The sequence below is a fragment of the Alligator mississippiensis genome, chromosome 11 (genome assembly GCF_030867095.1).
Source record: "Alligator mississippiensis isolate rAllMis1 chromosome 11, rAllMis1, whole genome shotgun sequence".
NCBI lineage: Eukaryota > Metazoa > Chordata > Crocodylia > Alligatoridae > Alligator > Alligator mississippiensis.
In genome coordinates this window covers 19,381,529-19,402,898 of record NC_081834.1, presented here as the reverse complement: position 1 = coordinate 19,402,898, position 21,370 = coordinate 19,381,529, and the positions used below count along the sequence as shown (strand labels likewise).

Sequence of the window (21,370 nt, the reverse complement as noted above, 5' to 3'; positions counted from 1 at the left end):
CTCTGGGCTAGTCCCCAAATCAGGCTGTCCCCAGACCAGGCTGGAGCAGTGGGACAAGGCCCCCACAACCCATTCCTGAGACTGGACCGTCCCGTCTGAGGAAGAGGTTGGGAACCAAACAATTACTCCAATCCTGTCCCAGACCAGACCAGGAGGGAGTGAAACAGCATACAAGCATTCACCCTTGTGAGAGAAACTCTCCTGCCAGGGAGAGCTTCCAGGTTTTAACCTTGAAGAACTTTCTCCCAGAAGGGGCAACTTTCCTTTGGGAGAAATTAAATGAATGCTTGTGCGTTCCTAGTTTGTACCAGGAAAGAAGCAATAGAAACAAAGTACCTGTATATGGCCCAAAAGATTGAAGATAAAATTTATCTTTTTTTTTTAACTGTAATTTTAAACTATCAAAACAAACAAAAAATGTTTACCTTTCATTGCTTTGCTTCTGTGATGAGATTTGCAGCAAGGATGTTAGGATATGCCTACACATTATAATTTAGTACTATGCAGAGAATCTGAGCTAGCTGTTGACAAACTAGCTTATGTGCTAGGAACAGTAGCCACATTAGCTTATCAGTGATATGCTAATGTGGCTACTGTTCCTAGCACTTAAGCTATCACTGAAACAGGGATCCTAGTTTTCTGTTTAAAAAGCCGAAATTCTTTGATTTAAAGGGGGGGAAATACCAAATGCTCTGATTAAAAACCCCAAATCTGCATTTTTCTGCAATTAGAATGAAATGCAGTGTGTGCGCGTGTGTGTGAGAGAGAGAGTTGAACACAATTATTTATTCCAATTTTAAAGCAATTTGGAAGCCTATCAGTGCCTCAATCATTATAATAAAATAAACTTAATACCTATGTATTTTGGCGTTTGATTTGGGGGTTTTTGTCATAGAAAATCAGAGCTCCCCCTGCCCCCTTTGCTCACCAGGATATGGGTCCAGCTGCAGCTGTCTGTCCCATCCCCTCCACTGCTTTGTGATGCTAAGCAGCCCCAATATGCTGATGCCCTGCCTCTCACCCCCAACCCACAGCCCCCCCAACCCTGCCAGTACCCCTCACTCCCGACAACACAGGCCCCTGCCCCTTGGCACCAGCCCCCCCAGTGTGAGGAAGGATGTGGGTGTGTGGCAAATGGGGAAGGGTGGGGTGTGAGGAATGGAGAGGGGGTGAGGGCACAGGCCACATGTCAGTGTGGCAGGAGAGCACAGGTGACACATTGGGGTGGGGGGCACAGGTGATGCAGCAGAGGGTTTCAAGGGGGGCATGTGCCCCCCCAGATTTTTTCACCCACAGTGGGGTGTGGGGCTGTAGCCTGGCTGGACGAGCTATGGGCAGGAGCCACCTATGGGGTCCAGGGGACAACACCCAGAATGGGAGAGAGTGCTGCAATGCCACAGCTACCAAGGTGAGATGCAGCAGTGGTGGCGGTGCCAAGTTGTCTTTCTGCTGCTGCCAACTGGGAAGGGGGCACCTCATGTTGGCTGTCATAGTAGCCTGGTGCTCCTTCCCACTCTGGGTCCTACCCACTGGGCCTCAGAGGCAGCTGCTGCCTGGAGCTGGTCCAGCCTGGCTGCAGCCCCGCACCCTGCTATTAGTGTAGAAATGTTGGGGAGAAAATTCATGTTTTTCCATAGCAAATGGAAAACCTGAATCCCTGCTTATCACTCTGCTTGAATTAATACAATACTTCTACCTTCTCATTAAGAGACAGCTTGGGTATCTCCATCTGGCACTGCATTGTAATATGTAATATGTAGTCCTATCCTTAATGTCAGTGATGGCATTTGTCTCCATAACCTTCTGAGCTGAGCTGATAGTCAGATTCTAGTTTCTAAACCCATGCTGATGAACAATTGTGAAATAGTACTAAAACCACAAATTGGCATGTAAGGCCACTTATTCATGTGCTCTGGGAGGTGTGGGAAGGGGCACTTTAATTAGAGTGGCTCTCACATATATCAGCATCCCCACACTGAAAAATGGTGGCAGGAGAGCTGTAACTAAAGCTTTTCAAACAAACTTTAGTTAAACTGTCCCTGCTGCCATTTTTCAGCACGGGGATGCTGATACACATGACACTACACATGATGTGGTAATTACCGCACTCCAGGAGACTCAATTAATCAAGTCTTCTCTGACACACTGTAATTACAGCATGTAAGAGCAGCCTTGATGTAGGTGTATAGGCGCCCTAAGAGAGAGATGGCTTCTGCAGGCTAGATAACCTTTCTTCTTGAGAGGATAATGTAACCTAACCTAAACCTGAGGCCTGCAGCCTTCCATACTATAGAAAATAACACATTTATTATATCTGATTTCACCTGAATAGAGCCATGTGCACCTAGAATTGGCAGATATGGCTGTGGGGAAACCTTATATAAATATTCATATTTCCATTTAGTATTTTCCTATTCAAAAGCAGCACCATTTCAAAATCAAACCCATAAAAATTATAGTACAGATCAAAGTTTATGAAAGCATTATAATCATCGTGTATCTTCATGTGGGACTAATCTCTCCAAAAAGAAGCCCAAGCTTTTAAAAGCCTCTTATGTAAGCAAAACAGAACTTTTTGATATTTATTCAAGATTTTGAACCTGAACTACATTAAAGTAATGTAAGTTTATTCTGTTATGACAAGAACCAGATTTCTTAATCAAAGCAAATTGTTTTGGCTTCCCTGTAAAATGCTGATATTTCAAAAACTCGCAGGAGGTATCTTAATTACATTAATTTGGTGAAGTAATTATTTTAAGGTCAGGTTGTACTCTCAAACAGCAAACATCAGGGAAAAAAATAACAGCATTTGAGCTGCCTAGTTACATTCTTTTAATTAATTGGCATTGATCTGTGATACTCCCCTCATACAAGTACTTAAAGAATAATAGCAGTGGTCTATTTCTAATTAAGAAGGGATAAGATTGTGTGAACTAGTTCTTGCTATGGGGCCATTCCCACTACGGCTGTGATTAAAAAAAGCTGTGGAGAGTTACTAATTTGAACTTTTCCATATGATTCCAAAAGTTAATAAGTAATTAATTTCTAATTGTTTCTTGCAACTATCAGGCTTTCTTTGTGACTTTCTTATGAAACAGTTTTGGATTTCAAAGAGAAATCTGTCATTGTTAACAGAAAAAAAGATATAATTATTTAAAGTAGGAAGGAAAGGACAAAACCTGAAAAAAACCTACTTACCAAGCTATGTCCATTTATGACTAACGCATAATCACCAGTGACAGTTACTTGAAAAACTGAGCCCTGGTTTAATTTTTCCTTTTTTTTACGGAATACATGACCATTGGAAAATCCTTCACTTTGTCCAAATAAACGTTCTTTTGCTTTCCTTAAAAGAAAAAGACAAAAATCGTATATGACACCTAAAAACTTTAATCAGAGAATGATTTTGAGCTAATTTCAGTTTTCTGAGGAAGACAGTTCTTTCAAATGGTGAGGCTCCTGTAGTATGTTTAACTCCCAGGAAATCTGTTGGGTAAGTATTAAGCGGTTGGGAAGAGAATCATCTTGAATGCTTTAAATAATTTAAGAGTTAAATAGCATGCTTAATCTGAGTTTGAATTGACTGACTGATCATCAGTTTGGTATTAAGATTTTCCAGGCTTCAAGAAAAGGATCGGTTTGACACACCAAATACTGTGGTTACATTTAGAGGAGTAAAGGATATTTAAAAAATATGAGGAAAATATTTGTCCAGAGACTCTGTGCAACAAAAGTCCCTTTACTTTTAAACATGTGTGCACACACATACATACCAGCCCACATATAGTTACAGAACAGCATAACCTCAAACCTGTTAAAACCATACTATAAGTCCATTTACAGACTTACTTAAAAGCAGGTATCTTAAGCAAACAGGCCCAAACCAATGCTAAAATGAAATCTAGTCAATGAACCTATGGCAAGATGACATCTGGGATTTGCTATCATCTCCATCTTGCCTCTGAGCTTGACATCTGCAATTATTAAGAGTGAGCCCATTAGGAGCTCAATCTGTCTGATATCTCTGAATAGTCCATGTACAGATTATTCTCCCATTTTAGTGATGGATTATGTTATTTCCTTGCTTATAGATTTGTATTTTGTCTGAGATCTTTTTATTATTGTTGCATTTGTCTTGGTTTGTCATGTTACTTTCAATTGCTTTATTTTAGATGATTTTGAAGGATGATTACTTTCACTTTTTAAAGAATTTTGCTGGATTGTATATCACATGACTGATATAAAGCTGGCAGAATGGAGAGCAAATTAGCATCCTATAGATTAAATTAGAGATTTATAAAAAAGCATACGCTTTCACAGCAGTGTGCTTGCTTTATCAGATTATCTAGAGCTGCTCAGTTTTAATTTATGAATACTGTATGTTGCCTGGTTATTGGTGTGTTTGCAGCATGAACATATTAGGTTAGCTTAACACCAGGCTGTCAGGAAAAACAAGAAGAAAGGGAAATAACTCAATATAAACCATTTTGATAAACACAAGAGGGTTATCACAGGACAATAGCAGAGGCACTGGCTTGACCTCCTGCTGAGTCTACCAGGCTGATTTTGTTCAGAGAAGACAAATGGTAGGAACGGACAGCAATAAAAGAAATGTTGGCTGGAATATAAGGGACACACACTGTCTCTCGCTCACCAGAGATGAAGTAGTTATGGAGCTATAGTGGGAAACTAGACTACACCAGCACCCATTTGAGTTTTGAATAAGGTCCCCCTACACGTACCACCAGGATATCACAACATTAGGTAAAATAGATAAATTGATTGTCTATTGTTTTTCTCTAAATGCTTTGTTACTATTGTTAAGTAATACACTGATATTTAAGAAGGGCAATTTGTCACTGAACACCACTGGTAGACTACTGACGACTAGTTTAATGAGCATGTACATCTTCTATACACTAGGAGTTAAAAATGCATTTGGGACAATCTAATCATTTACATGAGCCCACACCCCAGGTGTTGAACCCAGGTGGACCTGCTCATTAAGTAAAGCTGTTCCACAAGGAGCCTGTGGCTGAGTTTTAAAATGGAAGAATTATGGGATCCCTGCCTGGAAAAGGAAGCACGGGGCTTCATACTTAATGGGATATGTTCAAAGAGACTAAAGGGGTGAAATATATGGGTCATATTACTATATCATATATACATGGTTTTTCCTTCACTGATAGCACCTGTTAAGAAATATGGTTGGAAGTAAACCGTGAGATTACATTTCACAGGCCCTAATCCTGCAAAGATTTCAGTAATAATATTGACTTCAACAAGGCCATTCTTATGCATAGTTACATTCATGCTGAAGCTTTCACTAAATTGGGGATTTATTTATGGCTAAGATGTTTTATTTTTGAGTTTTAAAGAACTCCTACTATGAGTGGTATAAAAAGAACCATTTGACATAGATTAACCAATAAAATTTTATTTACAAGAATTCTGAAAATAATCTTTTTTGTATGCTAATTAAACTTTATTATTTTTCACACCTTCTAATTTTTAATTATTATTGACCAAGATAGTACAGGCAGCTTCTATCAAAGATATTTCAGATGTCCAAAATTGATTTTTTTCTTTTTTTCGTATCTCAAAATATTTAGTTTTGAATATTTTTGTATTTTTAATTTTATCTTCTTAGATACAGAAAACAGATTAAATTAATTTTAAAAACTGGTCTGAACACGTCTATGAGCTTAAAAGAAATTCATCCTAGAGTTGAGCTTCCTACTCCAAAATGCAATGTTTTATATAAGAAATATATCTGATAAATGTGTTGGTTTATTTTTAAGGACATTTTTAATTACTGGTTCAGACAATAAGATATTTTCTAAATAACAGGCACATTCTGAGTGAGACTTTAAAATCAACATTATCAGAGGTCAGGGCTTTCTTAATTATGTAAAAATTGTATAATTTTATGTAAAATTATGTAAAATTTTAGGCAGTAAAAGGCCTAAAGTTAAAAGCCACACTTTTAGTTCACATTTGCAGTATATCATTATGCTGTATGTCTAATTCAAGAGCAATCTAGCTATTATTCAATGGAAGCTAGAACCATAACCATGATGCAACTGGTCTGCAAGAAAAGGATGTGTTTTCTTTTGTTCTTTGAAGGCCACTTGGTGGTTGATTTATGAAATAGCATAGCTAGAAACAACCAACACATTCCATTCCAATGGCAACAAAGGAAATATAAGATGACTCCAGCCTGAAATGAAGGCCAATTACACATACTTTGAAATATGCAGCACTAACTTGCCTGCTGGCACAAAAGTGAACAAAGAGGATATGCTAAAAAAAAACAACATTATTTTGTTGCCCATCTTCTCTCTTACTGAAAAAATATGTCAATATTAAATTTCAGCTCAGGACAATCTTCTACTGGATCCTGCAGTGACATAAATCTGATGTACTTATGACAACATAATTTATTGTGATGGAAATTATTCTAATATCAGGAATTCTTTATAATAAATTTCAGGATTCACCATCTGAAAAAGGGAACTTAAAATCTCTTTGCCATGTGGGAAAGAGACTTTTTGTTTCAGAACATCAGATCAGGCAATACCCATTTCTTAAACCAAAAAGTTAAAAGTTTGAAGCAACAGCATATTCACTTTGCAAGAAAGTCAGCATAGGCAATTCTCACTATTCTTAACAATTCTAAACACAACTTGAGCTTCAATGACACGCAGACTTCTTAAATACGTTTCTTAAAAACAACTATACTTGTGGGTTTCCTGTTTAATTACTTCTTCTTCATTATCAGCCTATTCCAAAGAAGGCTGAAGCGCAAATTAGGATTTTCTTCTATTTCACCGTAAAGATGTTACCATGCACATGCAAAGAGTGATGGGTCATGCTCTATCTCCAGGGAAGCTGAACTATCCAAGGGACTTTCCTTTGCTTCTCTCAGCTGGTTCACCAGAACCTGCTAGCAGTATAGAGGTAGAAGTCTACTGACTCAAATGCAGAAGGGACCAGAGCAGGACTTCAGATATTATGGTGGAGAACACTGGGTTGTAGAGCAAGCAGGGTGGAGGCTGGGGCTGAAGTCTAACAGAAATAAAAATGGAGCTGGCGGGTGATTAGGGCTGAGATCCAGGGAAATGGAAAGTGGCAGGAAGCCAGTGGGAGAGGGGAAACTAGGTTAGAGAGGGGGAGGAAGGATAACATATCTAATAAGCAGCTAGGATACAGGGGGAAAGAACTAGAACTGGCTGGGAAAAGTGACAGGATAAGGAGATAGGGAAGGCAAGAACACTGTTTATATGCAAAGCTTGGTACTATATTTGTCTTTATTACTACCAGCCCATACTTAAATGCCTGCACAATTTGTTCCTATATTTAAAAAAGAAAAAGCAACAACAAAGAAGCTTCTGCAGGACAATAAGGATCATATATTAGCAGTGCTATCTGCATAGTTCCTAACTCTGCTGTTACAATCTTCTAACCATTTATGTTGCACTAAAATCCATTCCAAGGAAGGAAATTTGCTTAAATCACCAACAGTGAAAATCATACTGCCATATAGGTGTTTCATTTTAGAATTCCCAGCTGCCCTAATGTATGAGAGAAAGACAGATGTGCATGTGAAAGACAAATATACAGAAACAAAGACCTATGCCTATGTCAGCACAAATTAGAACAGTAAATCTCCAAATTATTATTACAGGGCCTAATCTAGAGAAAAATTGCTGACAATTCCGATTCCAAATGAAGTGGTAACTGCATTTTCCAAAAATCTCCAGCTCTAAGCAAAAAGTAATATGGAAGGAAGGAACAGGAATGGGCCAGAACTGAAATGTATGATTATTGGGACCTTCCCACCAATCAATAAAGATGGGGATATTGCCAAAGTTTCAGCTCATAGTCTAGAGATTAGTGGCTCTTGGGCTACTGCTTTCACACAAGTAATTCTGCATAATCTTACTAAAACTGACAGAACTTTAACACATGGCACCTTAAGGAAAAGCATGTTGACTCCAAAGGCAGGGAGTTCAAGTGGAATATTCCTTCTGCCAGTGGTAAAAGCAATCAAGTACTGTCCTTTACCTGAGCTCTTCGCGTACTTCCATCACCGTGTGGCCAGACATGATGAATATCTCATTCATGGCATCAGTGAGCATACGGCAGGAGTAACCAATGTTCATAGCAGTTTCTGAGGGCCATAAATACCAGTTTAGGTTAAAATATTTTTAATTAAATTGGTACTCATTTCAGTGTTAACATCATCAGTATATACTGACAATACTGAACTACCATAATGAAAGTCATTGTCTAATATACTTTACTGCATAGTATTTAATAAATCTGCACTTTATCTTATGGGTCTATTATTTTTAATATAGTAATACTTAGAGGGTTCCATTGTGAAAAGGACCACGAATATATACTGGGAGATCCATTACATGTCCATAGAAACAAAGAACTAGAAAATCAACAAGGCTGGGAGGAAAGACTGAGGCACAAAAAAGCAAAATGTATTGCCCAAGGTCATAATTTGCTGGACAAAGATTGATCTAAGGTATTGACTAGGAAGAATAGGCGAATATTAACGCAGCATAAGTTACTGAACATGAAATAGGATGCAAACATTTTTATGGTGAAAGGAAGAATGGAGGGAAAGGGCTAAAGGGCAAATGAGAATGATGTGGAAGAGGAGTAAGTTATGACAGCAAACTGTATGACAAAAGACAGATAAAGCCCTCAAATTAAATCAATAGTCTTACTGATAATAAGATACTAGACAGACTACAAGAAATACATAACCAAAAATGGATAAAAAATTAACTACATGGAGAAGTTTTTAGAAAAACCCACGAAAAGAAGATGGCAAATTCTAAGGCTGGTAAAGGAGAATTGAAAAGTCAATAGAGAATTTAATTACAGCTGCACATAAGATCTGTCAAAGCAAAAACAGGTGGTAGGAAAGATGCCAGTCCAGATTCTTGGCCTAGCCCCACATAACTAGGTGCATCAAACTGGCTGAGAACAATTATGAAGTATGACATGGCAGGCTTGGCTGTATTCTATACTTGGTACAAAAAGTCTGGACTATACCATCACTCAGACAAAGAGGGGGTGAATAAGAATCATTGTTTTTCATGAAATATATGTTAAAATACCAAGATTGAGGGTTGTAAGAAAGGAGGAAGGAGAACACATGAAAAATATAAGCACATCTCAGTTATTTGTGGTGCATCTGAATCTCATGATTGGGGCATCACAACTGCACAATTGCATAAATTGGAACTGGCTCTATTATAAGAAAATGGATCCTCCAGAAAACAACATTGATGGCTACACCTCTAAAATACTGAGGAAAATGACAACATTTAAACTCAATGATTCTTTCATCTAGTTAGACACATATTAATAGTTTTATTTTTGCCAGAGAGCCCAGATTATAAAAAGAAAATAATAATGTTTAAAGCAATGTATCCCCTTACTCTGTGTGCAAAGGAACTATGCAAGTGTCACTGAATTCATCGCCATCTGTTACACTAACAAAAAATATATATGTATTAATGGTTACCTGGTTTATCTCCTGTTAGAACCCAGATCTTAATGTTAGCAAGTGATAAACTAGCAATGGTTTCTGTAACTCCCTCTTGCAATTTGTCTTCTATAGCAGTAGCACCTAGTAACTAGTAAGGAAGCAGAACATTTAGGAGACATTAGACAAACTCTGCAAATCACTACAATATTTTAAGAAATCAAGAAATCTGAAGAATATAAATAAAATAGTTTTAGACAGGTAAAATGCATGGAACATAAGGTGCAGACAGAAGTGTAGCTAAAGCGCCATGAGTTAGACCTATCCTCCCAACCCAACAGATATTAGCTGTTGGGTCAGGAGGGTGGAGGATTGAGCTCCAATTTGGAGCTGATCCAAGGAGAGAGGCTGCATGCCTGCAGCCTCTTCCCATAGCTCTGTCCCCACTTTGATCTCCCATGCTGATTCAGGATGGGGGGGAAAGGGGGAGAAGGCAGGGGAGGGAGGTCCATTCTGGGCATTCCCCAGCAACACTAAAGTGAGGTGTGGGGGGCTCCAATCACCTGCCCCACCCTCTACCACCAGCTAGTCAACCACCAGAATGAGCTCCCTCCATTCTCTTCCTTGCCCCGCCATTCTGAAAACAGCACCAGGAGCAGTGCTGGGCTGTGTCAGCTGAGCCCTGCTCCCAGCAAGTGCAGACAGAAATTACTGAGGGTGGTTCACTTTAGAGTGCCTTCATCTGAACCCACATGTATGAAGGGTTCAGATTTTCATGGGACTGCAAAAGTGTCCTGCAGCCTTTAAAAGTGTCCTGCAGCCATGCACTTGTATTTGGTCATGACTGTAGAGTGCTTTCAGGGGCCAGATCAGGCAAAAATTGTCACTTCTGTCCCCGCCTATAAAGTCAAGTGAAACTTTATTATAATGCACTACGCTCAATCTCACAATTTTATAGAGAACAAAGAAAAAACTGCCTACCTCTGAAGTAGCGGTGCTCAACCTTTTTGCCCCATTGCCTGGATGAGCACTGCCCAGTCTGTCTGAGGGCCAGATCCAGCTGGTGAGTCCAATCTGGCTACATGGATCAAGGGGGCATGGCTTGGCCCCAATCCAGCCATGTGGGGGAAAAGGGGGAGAAGGGGGCATGGCCACCTCCAATCCAGGGGGATTGGGTCATGGTTTAGCCCTGACCCAGCAGTGCAGGACTTGAAATTTGGCAGTGGGGGAGGGGTGGCATTATTAATTACTACCGCTCCCCTGTTGCCAAATTTTCTGACCTTGGAAGAGCTTTGGGGGCTGGATGCCAAGGCTCTGCAGGCTGGATTTGACATATGAGCTGGGGGTTGAGCACCTCTGCTCTAAAACAAACTACAGTGCAATTTTTATCAGAACCATACAATATATCATTTCAGTGCAGGTCTGGCTGCTCAAAGTGGGAGGAAGGGGGCCCCTTCAAATCCTTGTCTTGCCAAGCTAGCTGGCATCATCAGATTTATCATAATTATCTTCTAGCTGGAAGCTTGTTGCCTCTGTTTTCTTAATACAGCTATATATAACCATATCAAATCTCACCAAAAGACAGTTAGCAGTGGTGCCAAACTACAGGCCAATCAAGTGACATGAGACTGGTTGTGGGGGTTGAGCCATGGGCTGGATCTGATACCTAGAGAACCATGTCATCTAGTCAAAGGCGCTGGAATTTGGCACTGGCAACAATAACTGCTGCAGCTCCAAGAGCCACTGCTCCTTCCACCACCAAACTTTCAGTCCTGCACTCTAGATCCAGCCCATTGGGCTTTCTACTGGTCCTGAAATGTGGCAGCAGGACAAGCAGCAACAGCATTAATGGCTCCCAGCAATTCATGCTAGCACAACTCAACATACCACCAAATTTCTAGACCTGTGGGAGCCCTGCGGGCCAGATGACATAACTCCATGGACTGTATCTTGGTCACTGTAGCTATAGAGCAATGCAAAGGATGAGAAAGGAGTTAAATTTGTGCTATCAGGTTGGGATACAACATGTATTTCAACTTTAATATAGGATAGAGACTGGCAGGGTACATCATCACAACAAAGTCAGGGTGCAACATTTCAAGGGAATTTCAAGTCACTTGTGGGCCCAGAAGACTGAAACAAATGTGGCCCTTATACATGTGTTCAACTCATCCTTGATTATAAGTAGTGCATATGTAGATCTGAGGGGACCTGGCCCTTAGAGAGGTAGAAATAAATAAAGATTATTTTTATTTGAAGTGAGTCAGTTAAATAGAGCAAGTCTCTCACGGTTGCTTCCAACATCTTAAAATCAATCATCACTACAGCGAAGCATATTACGGGCCTACAACAACCTTGTTTGTAGCAAAGTACTGAAAGAGAACACAAAAGAATCCCTCTGTAACATAGTACATCTTCCTAATATGTCTTGCAAATGCTAAGTCTCTAAGAACATACCATCATGTCTCTTTCAATCTCTTCATATGCTGTAGCAAGCTGTTCATCCCTGCTATCTACTGAAGTCTTTGCCTCCTGAAGTATTTTAAACCATTCTTTAAAGTGCTCTTCAGTCAAGTTTTTGTAGGCAAGGACTAACGTCCGAAGGCCTTCTCCTGCAAACTCCTAGCAAATGTGGATAAAAGATAGACAGTATGTATGTGAACAAAGTCATATCTACATTTCAGACAAGGTTTCTTGGGTATATTTGATATCTTTTATTAGACCAACCCAAATGGTTGGAGAATAGTTATTAAGCAAGCTTAATATCTACATTTCAGGCACTTCTCTCTCTTCTTCCCTCTCTCTAATTAACCCTGTTAATCTGATGCTAGGCAGAAGGAAGGACAGACTGGCACTTTAAAGACTGTGGGCATTTTTACACATGTTGTAGGACATGGCACCAGGCACCTTAATTAGTGAGCTGCACTAATTAAAAGTGCCCACGCATCACATGCATCAGCATTGCCACACATCCCCATGCTGAAAAAATGGCAGTAGGGCGATGCTGCCATTGAACTTGTTTTATTTCGAAGCTCACTGCTGCCATTTTTTCAGCATGGAGATGCATGGCTACACTGATGCATGTGATGTGGAAGACTGACTCAAATGCAGAATGAGCAGTTTCTCAAATGAGCAATTTCCGTGCTCCAGCAGACATGAATCGAGTCTTCTGCTCCAATGTGCTGACTTTCCAATGCACTGGAGCAGGCTCCGTGTACACGTATAGTAGCCTTGTGATTTGCAGAAAGTGGGGTTCTAAATAGGAAACAATAAACTAATGTAAATGCGAAGGATAGGGAAAGGTGGAGGAAAGAGTAGGGTAATGGGGACACTGTTAAGAGAGGCAGAGGTGGGTTGAACAGATCAAAAGGGAAAAACAAACAGTTAACCCATCGAGGAACAAAAATTATAAAATTACTCCAGGTAATGAGTTTAAAGCACTTACATCCCTGTATGGGTTAACTGCTTTGCAAAGTTTGTAAAGATTTCACCATCTCCCAGATAAATTTATTATCCAAAATATATTCACTCCTTGATTGCTTAGAGTCTAAACTACTAATTTTTTTAAGGTTAAACACAAAGATCATGGGCATTTTTAAGACATAAATCATTTCAGGAAATGTCTTTGACCTTGCAACACAAATCAAAGAAAATAGAAAATACTCTAACAAGGATATTTTTATTTTAAATGACTATATGAAAAACTACTAGAAAACTATTACACAGTGAATACAATGTAGAGGTGGTTAATCTTGTTAGTCTGAAGTCAAGCAGAATGGTACCTTAAAAACTAACTGGCTCAGAAACACATGCGCTCTCGTAGGTAACGGTCTACGTTTTCAGATCAAGGGGAACATTACAATTTAAGGAAAAAATAGCAAAGGCTTGCAAATGAATTAACATAACAGAAAAGGAAAAAGAGTTTGTTTGTTTACAGGAAAGTCCATTCTGCATGCACAGAGATTTTTACACATGCACACGTTCATGTTCCTTTAATTTCACTGGGTAAGTATGGAAACCCAAGGTTTTAGCATTGAGTAATTGCAAAGATCAGATAGTTATGATTCCAGCCTTGCTTTCATAAAAAACATGTTGGCCTTCTGGAAAAGATTAAAAGAAAGCCAAGAAAGCTCTATTATAGAGATGAAAACAATAGTTATGTTTGTAACCAATATTACTAAACCATCATACTGTATACTTAATGTCAAAGGAGTATTTTTTTTTAAAGAATCATGGAATGGTTTGTATTAAATGTGGATACTTACAAAGAACATGAATTCTAAAAAAATAAATGAAGGAAATGAGAGCTTTATCCAGTTTCCCTTAAAGTTCACATTAGGTTAGACCCTCAAACCAAACAAAAAAAATACATATTTTATTTAAGACCAGTTTACCAAACTGGATAATCTCTATAGCTTCCCAATGATTTTTCACAAGGGATTCCAAGGCTCTAAATACCCTATAAACACTGCAAGTACTTCAGCTGTTTTGGATGTTAAAAGCATCATGTCATTTACCTGGACTTATCTCTCTGACTGCCCCCAAAGGGAGTGTCCAGATGAGTGTGCATGTGCCTCTTGTGGTGAAAGACACGGCGAGAGGCAGGCTGAGACTGAAAAAATGTTCCCCGCAGGCTGCACCCTGTGGGGGGGGCGGCAGGGGACCTACTCCTCCTGAGCAGCCCCACCCACACAGCTCCCCCCACATCCTGAAGTCACCCCCACAAACTGCTCACCCACACACCCAAAAACCTCGCACAAGCCCCATGTCCCTCAAACCTCACCCCCACAAATCCTATACTCACCCACAAACTCCCCCATCCCTCCTCCAAATCGCTTTACACTTGTAAATAAACATTGCCCAACATTGCCCAAATATATCAATAAAACATTGTCCTCTCTATATATAGTGGTATTTCATTTTAATGGTGGAAGAACACTATTTTGGGTATTTTAATGAGAGAATTTGGGTTTCTTATCAGAGAATTCATAAATCATAAACAGGGATCACCAAGATCTCTGCTGGTGAGACAAGTGGTGAGACCCGTGCAAAAGAGCCTGTCCAGACCCAGCACTCGGGACCCAGCTGCAGGGCAGACAAGGTGACTGACCTCTTGGCCATTTGGGGCCAAGAGGACATGGTTTCACAGTTCAAAACAGGCCACCACAAGGAGCACATCTTCTAGGCAATAGCTGCCCAGATGGCAGAGTGGGGGCACCCCATCCAGGTCTGGCAGGGGCACAGGCTTGGGGCCACATGTCCAAGGGCCAAATGCTGTTGCAGGTGGCAGCAGGCCACAGCCAGGCAGCAGCCCCTACTGACAGATTGCTGCAGTGGGTAGAGAGTGCAAGGGCCACTCTAGGTTAGGGCTGCTTCAGCAGTCCAGCTGGCACAAGGGGTAGTGTGCCCAGATACCAAGTGGCCGGGTCTCAGAAGTTCCTGAGGGCAAGTAGCCCCAAGCCGCTCACCTGAGGAGCTTTTTATATTGCTGGGTCCAGCACAGGGCAGGTTTTTATACTGCTGGAGCCAGGACAGATGCTGGTCTCAGCCTCTAGCTCCCCCTGGCTGCAGATCCAGGAGGAGCTGGGCAGTGTTATTTTGCCCCAAGCGCACTACTTGCCCCACATCAAAGTGCATGTCTGGGCACACATGCACCCGAGGCAAAAATCCCCAGCTCAAATTTGTGCCACTCCCATTTGAGCTGCTGCAAGTGCACGTGTCTGCATGTATGGACTTGCCCAAAGGGGCCAAAGTTTTAGAAACTTTGGCTCATTTTAGGGTATAAAGCCCACAATGCCCTGAGTCAGGAAACTGTCAATATTAAGGAATTTTTGTGGGCAATATATTTTATTGCACCAGCTGCATGGCTGGGATAGACTTATATAAGCTTTCAGGTACCACAGTACTGTAACCTTCCTTGGGTCTCTAGGAGAGAAGCAGACATTGCAGAGCTAAATTGCAGATGGAACAATGGCTTGTGTAACAGCACTTAAGCACACTTTTATCTGTAAGTGTAAAATTTATGCTTAATGTTAAGCATCTGTTTTAAGTACTTTTCTGGATCACTGTCTAAATAAAAAGCACTTACCCCAAGATGGTCTGATGTCAAAGATGCTAACTCTTCATTGGAGGAATGAAGCCTCTCAAATAACATAGTGTCTGCTCCTTTACAATAAAGTTTTATCTGTCCATATGGATTTCGAACTGAAAAAGGAAAGAGAACTAGAAATTTAGAATATAAACATAACATTTCTCCTTCCCCTCCTCCCCCAAATGTTTATTTGATCTTTCAAGTACAGGTTGATGTTTTTGGACATACCAATATAAAAATAGTAGTCAGTGCACAGAAACAGCCTAATTACTTGGGCCGGTGTTAAACACACCAGGTATATCTCAAAAACAAAAAGAATACATCTTGATAAAAGTTGTGTCAAGCTAGAGGAAACCTCAAATGTGAACTCCTAAATATCAGAAGGATGGGACAGATTACAAACCCCTCAATCTAAAATCTCTGCTTCAGTTTTGCTTGCAGATCATATTTTCTTGTTCTGTATCAGCTAAGCCCAAAAGTCTCATAAAAGCAGCAAGTTTTGCAAGAGTCCCAACATTTGGAGTTGAAATGTTATAATAAAAGTTTGAAAAATGTTGACACCATCTAATCTGAACCTAAATATTAGCTCTAATTAAATATCAAATACAAAACTTGAACTTTAGCCTACTTCTAAATTGGCTCTAAACCAAACATTCTCAATACATCTTTAGCTATTATTCTCCATAAAAATCTTCCTTAATTTGTTTCTCGAACACTGCACTTTTCTAATGGCACAGATAAAATCACTGCTTTTGCATCTTGAGTCGCTTCTATTACAATTAGGTACTATAACACAAATGTCACTTTAGAGCAAAGATCCTTGAAAAAAGCAAGATATTGGAAGGAGTACTCAGGAAGTTAGCACTGTGCAGTCTCAGGTAATCAAAACTTCTAAAACATATTTTGTGATTGCTATACATATAGTGTACATAGCATACTATTCTCTATAGGGGAAAAATAAAGTGGAAATACACTTTAATAAGACGTGTCTTAGTTCACAGCTTATATATTATTTTCCAGTAAAAAGTTCAAATTCTTCTACCTTACCTATAGCTCAATTCCCAAGAAACAGCTTCTTTTAATGGAAACTGGGAGGGCTCAAAAGAGGGTCTGATTAATTGTTAGTGATGGCCTTTATTCTGCTTCATAAAATAACTTAATTACCACCACTGTGTACTTGATGTGGTTTTACAAGGCATCCTGAGCCATTCAAGAAAAAGTATTTTATAAATGGATCATGATGGGATGGGGCAGTCAGACTTTTATACAAAGTGAAAATTCTGTATAGAACTTGCTTATTGTTGTCATCAGCATCATTTAAGCTGATAATCAGTTAAAAAAATCTCTGCTTGACTACAGAGAATTACATCTTAGACAAGGTTAATATGGGGCAAGTTTCCCATTTAATCATAAGTAGAAGTGGTTCACATCAGTTAATAGTTGCAGTATGCCCCAGAATACTTTGGGTATGTCTACATTGCAACTAGATGCTTCCATGTGTTGCAGTCACATATGTGAACTAGCTTTAATTCAGCCAGCTCAGGTGCCAACAGCAGTAGACATACACTGGCATGTATTTTAGCACTGATTAGCCACCTAATTAGTAGGCCTGTGCAAAGCGGCTAGTATTCGCTTTGGATTTGGCCAATTCAAGGATCAGTGATTCGATTCAGTGATCCAAATCACTGTCCCAAATCGATTTGGCTGACCCTGATTCAGAGATTTGGTCACCACCAAATCAGCCAAATCTCTGAATCGGCCCCATCCCAGCCTCATCGGTGGCTGCCCCGCCTGGCCGCAGCATCCCAGCTCTTTGAAAAAAAAAAGCACGGCACTCACAGGCTGCTGCCAGGCGGGGGAGCGATCCCCACTTCCCCCCACTGCATGGGGGGGCTCTGTTATGAGCCCCTATCCCCCACCCACTCTCCCAGCCCCAGCTCCCAGCTCTTTAAAAAAAAAAAGATGACCCAATCACCAGCTGCTGCCAGGTGGGGGGGGTGATCCCCACTGCCCCATGTCACATGGGGGGCTCTGCCATGAGCCTCCTGACCCCTGCCCACTGTCCCAGCCCCCCCCCCCCAGGGCGGCCCCACCGAGCCCCAGCTCCCATCCCTTTTAAAAAAAAAAAAGCCCCACACTCACTGGCTGCTGCCAGGTAGGGAGGCGATCCTTCCTGCCCCCCACTGCACTGCGCTGAATGGGGGGCTCTCTCATGAGCCCCCAGAAGCCCCAAGAGCTGCTGCAGTAGCTGGTGAGCATGGGGCTTTTTTTTATTTTTAAAAGAGCTGGAAGCTGGGACTGAGTGGGGCAGCCATGGTGGGGGCTGGAAGAGTGGGCAGGGGATGGGGCTCATGGCAGAGTCCCCCATGCAGTGTGGGGGACAGCAGGGATCACCCCCTTGCCTGGCAGCAGCCTGTGAGTAGGGGCTTTTTTAAAAAGAGCCAGGAGCTGGGGCCAGGTGGGACAGCCATGGTGGGGCCTGGGACAACAGGCAGGGGTTGGAGGGTGCTCAGGGAGGACTGGGCAAGTAGGCAAGGATTGGAGCCTGGTGGGAGTCCCGCCATGGTCCCCTCCCCTGCCCCCTACTTACCAGTACAGAATCCACGTCTAGCTCCCTGCGACAGTGACCAGGGACTGCCTGAATCTCTGAAGCTCTCTGAATCTTTTCCGAATTGATTCAGAGAGCTTCAAATCAATTCAGACCTTGTAAGTGGTCTCCTGATTTGATTAAGATTCAGAGATTCAGCCACCATCAGGCTGAATCAGGCTGAATCTCATCCAAATCGAATCAGCACCTGAAGCTTCACACAGCCCTACTAATTAGGTGTCTAGGGTTCCAGGCAGGGTTGCATAGCCAGTATTGAAGCCACCACAACTTCATTGCTACTGGCACCATTTAAAACTAACCCAAGTTTGTCTGTACATGTTAATACCCACACCTAATTGTTGTGCAAATATAACCTTAAACTGTTCCTATTATATGCCCGATTTTTACACTGCCATCCTAAAGCACCACCAAACTACTACCCTGAAATGAGCTTCCATCTACTCAACATTTCTCTTAGATTTATCTGGCCAGAGAAGACATTTTTAAAATAGCATGAGGTGAAGCTGAAAACTTTGTGAGTTATAGGGCTTTCAGAAGTGTTTCTCACTTCTAAAAAAAAGTTTTAGAGAAACTATTGGGGAAATTATAATTCAAACATCTTGCTGTAAAAACCTCAAAACTGTTATATCCTCTAATCCTCAGTGAGTACTAGCATACAATAATATATTTTTCATGTTGAAATTCAAGACTTCTGTTTACTACTTTTGGTCTCCTTATGTGTTTTAATTTCCACAATGACTGGAGCATGTCACTATAACTAATGACTGAGGTATGTCACCAGCTCCACCCAGTCTAAACTAGTGTGTTCCCTCTCTCCCTGATTTCTAGTAAAAAAAAAATCTTCAGAATTGTTCACTATGAAAAATAATCAACAGGATTGCAAGTTGTCATAGAGCTTTTCTTAGAAAATAAGTGATTTTTAAAAATTATCTTTCTTTAAAAATTGTAGACAACAAATGGCAGGCAGACCAGAATGTGCTGTAGAGTTCATGTAAATGCTGAACCTGGAAATGTTCACAACAAATTTCTCCAGAAACATTTTTTCATTGAAATTCACTGATTCAATGAAATTGCAAACCTGTATCAATTTCAAAGTCCCTCACAGCCTATCGCAGATTAGCAACTGATATGTAGATGGCCCAATTCCCAATTCCCTCCTCTTTCTTGGTACTATACAAAACCACCTCACTGGACAATTAACAGCTTAGAACTTTCACTAGGTGCATCTACATGAGACGTTTACTTTGCAGTTGACTAATTACCTGCACAGCAAATGTCTCAGCATCTACAAGTGCACCCCTATTAGGGAGCATGAAACTAATATACTCTACAGCAAGGTAGGACTTGTCAATACAGAGTTGCAGAGTTTTTTCATGCGTAGGAGTACATGCGTAGATGCTACCCCAGCTAATGGTGCATGCAAGTACTTCAGTGCAGGGGCTGCCTGCTGGCTAGCCTTATACTGAAACACCTTTGTGCCCCATCCAGCCCCTCCACAACAAACTGAGACCAATTGGAGCAGCCCCAGGCTGGCAGGCTGACCCCCCAAACCTCCTACCTGATGCAACCCGACCCAATGTGCTGTGGTCCTGGTGCACATATAAACTGCATGGCTAGGATCTTCTTGGGAGCAATAAACCCTGCAGTGTATGGCTGTGCATTAATGGCATATGTAGATGACCCACTGTTAACTGAATGCTTTAGAGCTCTATACCTTGTAATCAATTAGAACAAAAGAAACAAAGAGAAAGTCTACATGCTGTACCTATTACAGACATCCTTTTTCTGATATTATTAAAATCTAAAAATGCCAATAGCTGGTACGTAACAAGTTGGCCCATTTCTTCCACAGTGATGGTCTCTGGGGTCCGAGACTTAAAGATAAACCCAAAATTTCTGGCAGCAGTTACTAGAGCACCTTCATCTGGTGACTGCACCTGGTAAATCAATTCACCTACAAAAAAGGAAACCAAAACTGTAAATAAGTTAGAAATTATTCATAGCTTGACTTGCAGCAAATGACAAGAGGAACAGTACTGAAGAGCACTTCTTTGCTGAGGCCCTCTGCTGAATGAAGGGTTTCTGTTTTCAACTTCAGTGATCCTTAAGCAAAGGGAGAAAAAGTCAAATGAAGAATACAGGTCTGTCATGAAACCCTTGAATTCTTTTCTCTGCAACTCAGCACACTGAAGGACAGCATTTGTGTCAGGATATCTTTTATACTGAGTCACTACAACATGACAATGTTGCACTAACCTAAAAATACTTTCTGGTGTTTAATGTTAAATAAAGACTGGGTAGCATATCAGTTAAACATTTGCTCTTTGCCATCCAGGGTCTAAATACTGGTTCCTGAGAGGACTCTGCTGTGGATGGCAAACCACAGAAAGGCTCTAGGTAAAAGGTATGTGTTAAAGGAGGCCTCAGTTGATAGCAGACCTATTTCTGTTCAGTGGCTGTTCAGTGGCTTCACATGAGAACTCACCATCAGGAAAAGAATTTTAGAGTTACAGTCTAAGAAATGGCCTATTCAGATAATCAAGGAGTTCTAGGAGTGTTGTTGGTCACCATTAAGAACTTGGCGCTACCATTTGAATGCAAAAATAACTTTACTCCAAGCAATTTGAAAAGTCCCTGCTGGTTAGAATAAATATTTGGGGAATGCACTTAGCATAGTTGAACTTGCTTCCATACAAGCATCAGCTGGCCTTGCATGGCATAAAGAAGTTATTGGTATTTGGGGTTGCATAGAATCTGGGCTCTATGAACCCATAAGATATTGAATATGTGAGTAAGAACAATGCCTGTTTCTCAGATACAGATTCTTTGTTATAGTAAAGTTTTACAATTAGCTCTTTCCAAATTGAACTTAAAGCAACACATTTACTTACTAAGATGCACAGCAGGATTTTGGAAGCCCAGTGCACACATTCTGCCTAAATCAAACTCTAAATAAGCATGAAATGTATCCTTATATGGTTATAAAGGGCCTCTATGAAAAGGTCAAAGATTTGTATGAAATCTAGCCAATAAACAGATAAAATTAGTAAATCACTTAGAATCAAAGTTAAGTCATAGCAATCTAGAGAGCTTATCAGAAGCCTAGCTATGTTACAGACCTAGCTACAACCAGGTACTACAAAAACAGGAAAAAAAAATA

The 21,370-nt window shown here is 40.7% G+C and overlaps 1 protein-coding gene across 1 annotated transcript in view; it reads right to left on the bottom strand.

Annotated features, from left to right (window-relative positions):
• The window catches only part of ATP8B4 (ATPase phospholipid transporting 8B4 (putative)), a 200,904-nt gene that overhangs the window by 26,119 nt on the left and 153,415 nt on the right, over positions 1–21,370 (bottom strand). Inside the window, 6 exon segments of the mRNA XM_019477374.2 lie at positions 3,199–3,346; positions 8,068–8,173; positions 9,551–9,662; positions 11,969–12,133; positions 15,600–15,715; positions 19,976–20,164. Of these exon segments, the coding sequence (XP_019332919.1) occupies positions 3,199–3,346; positions 8,068–8,173; positions 9,551–9,662; positions 11,969–12,133; positions 15,600–15,715; positions 19,976–20,164 (836 nt within the window).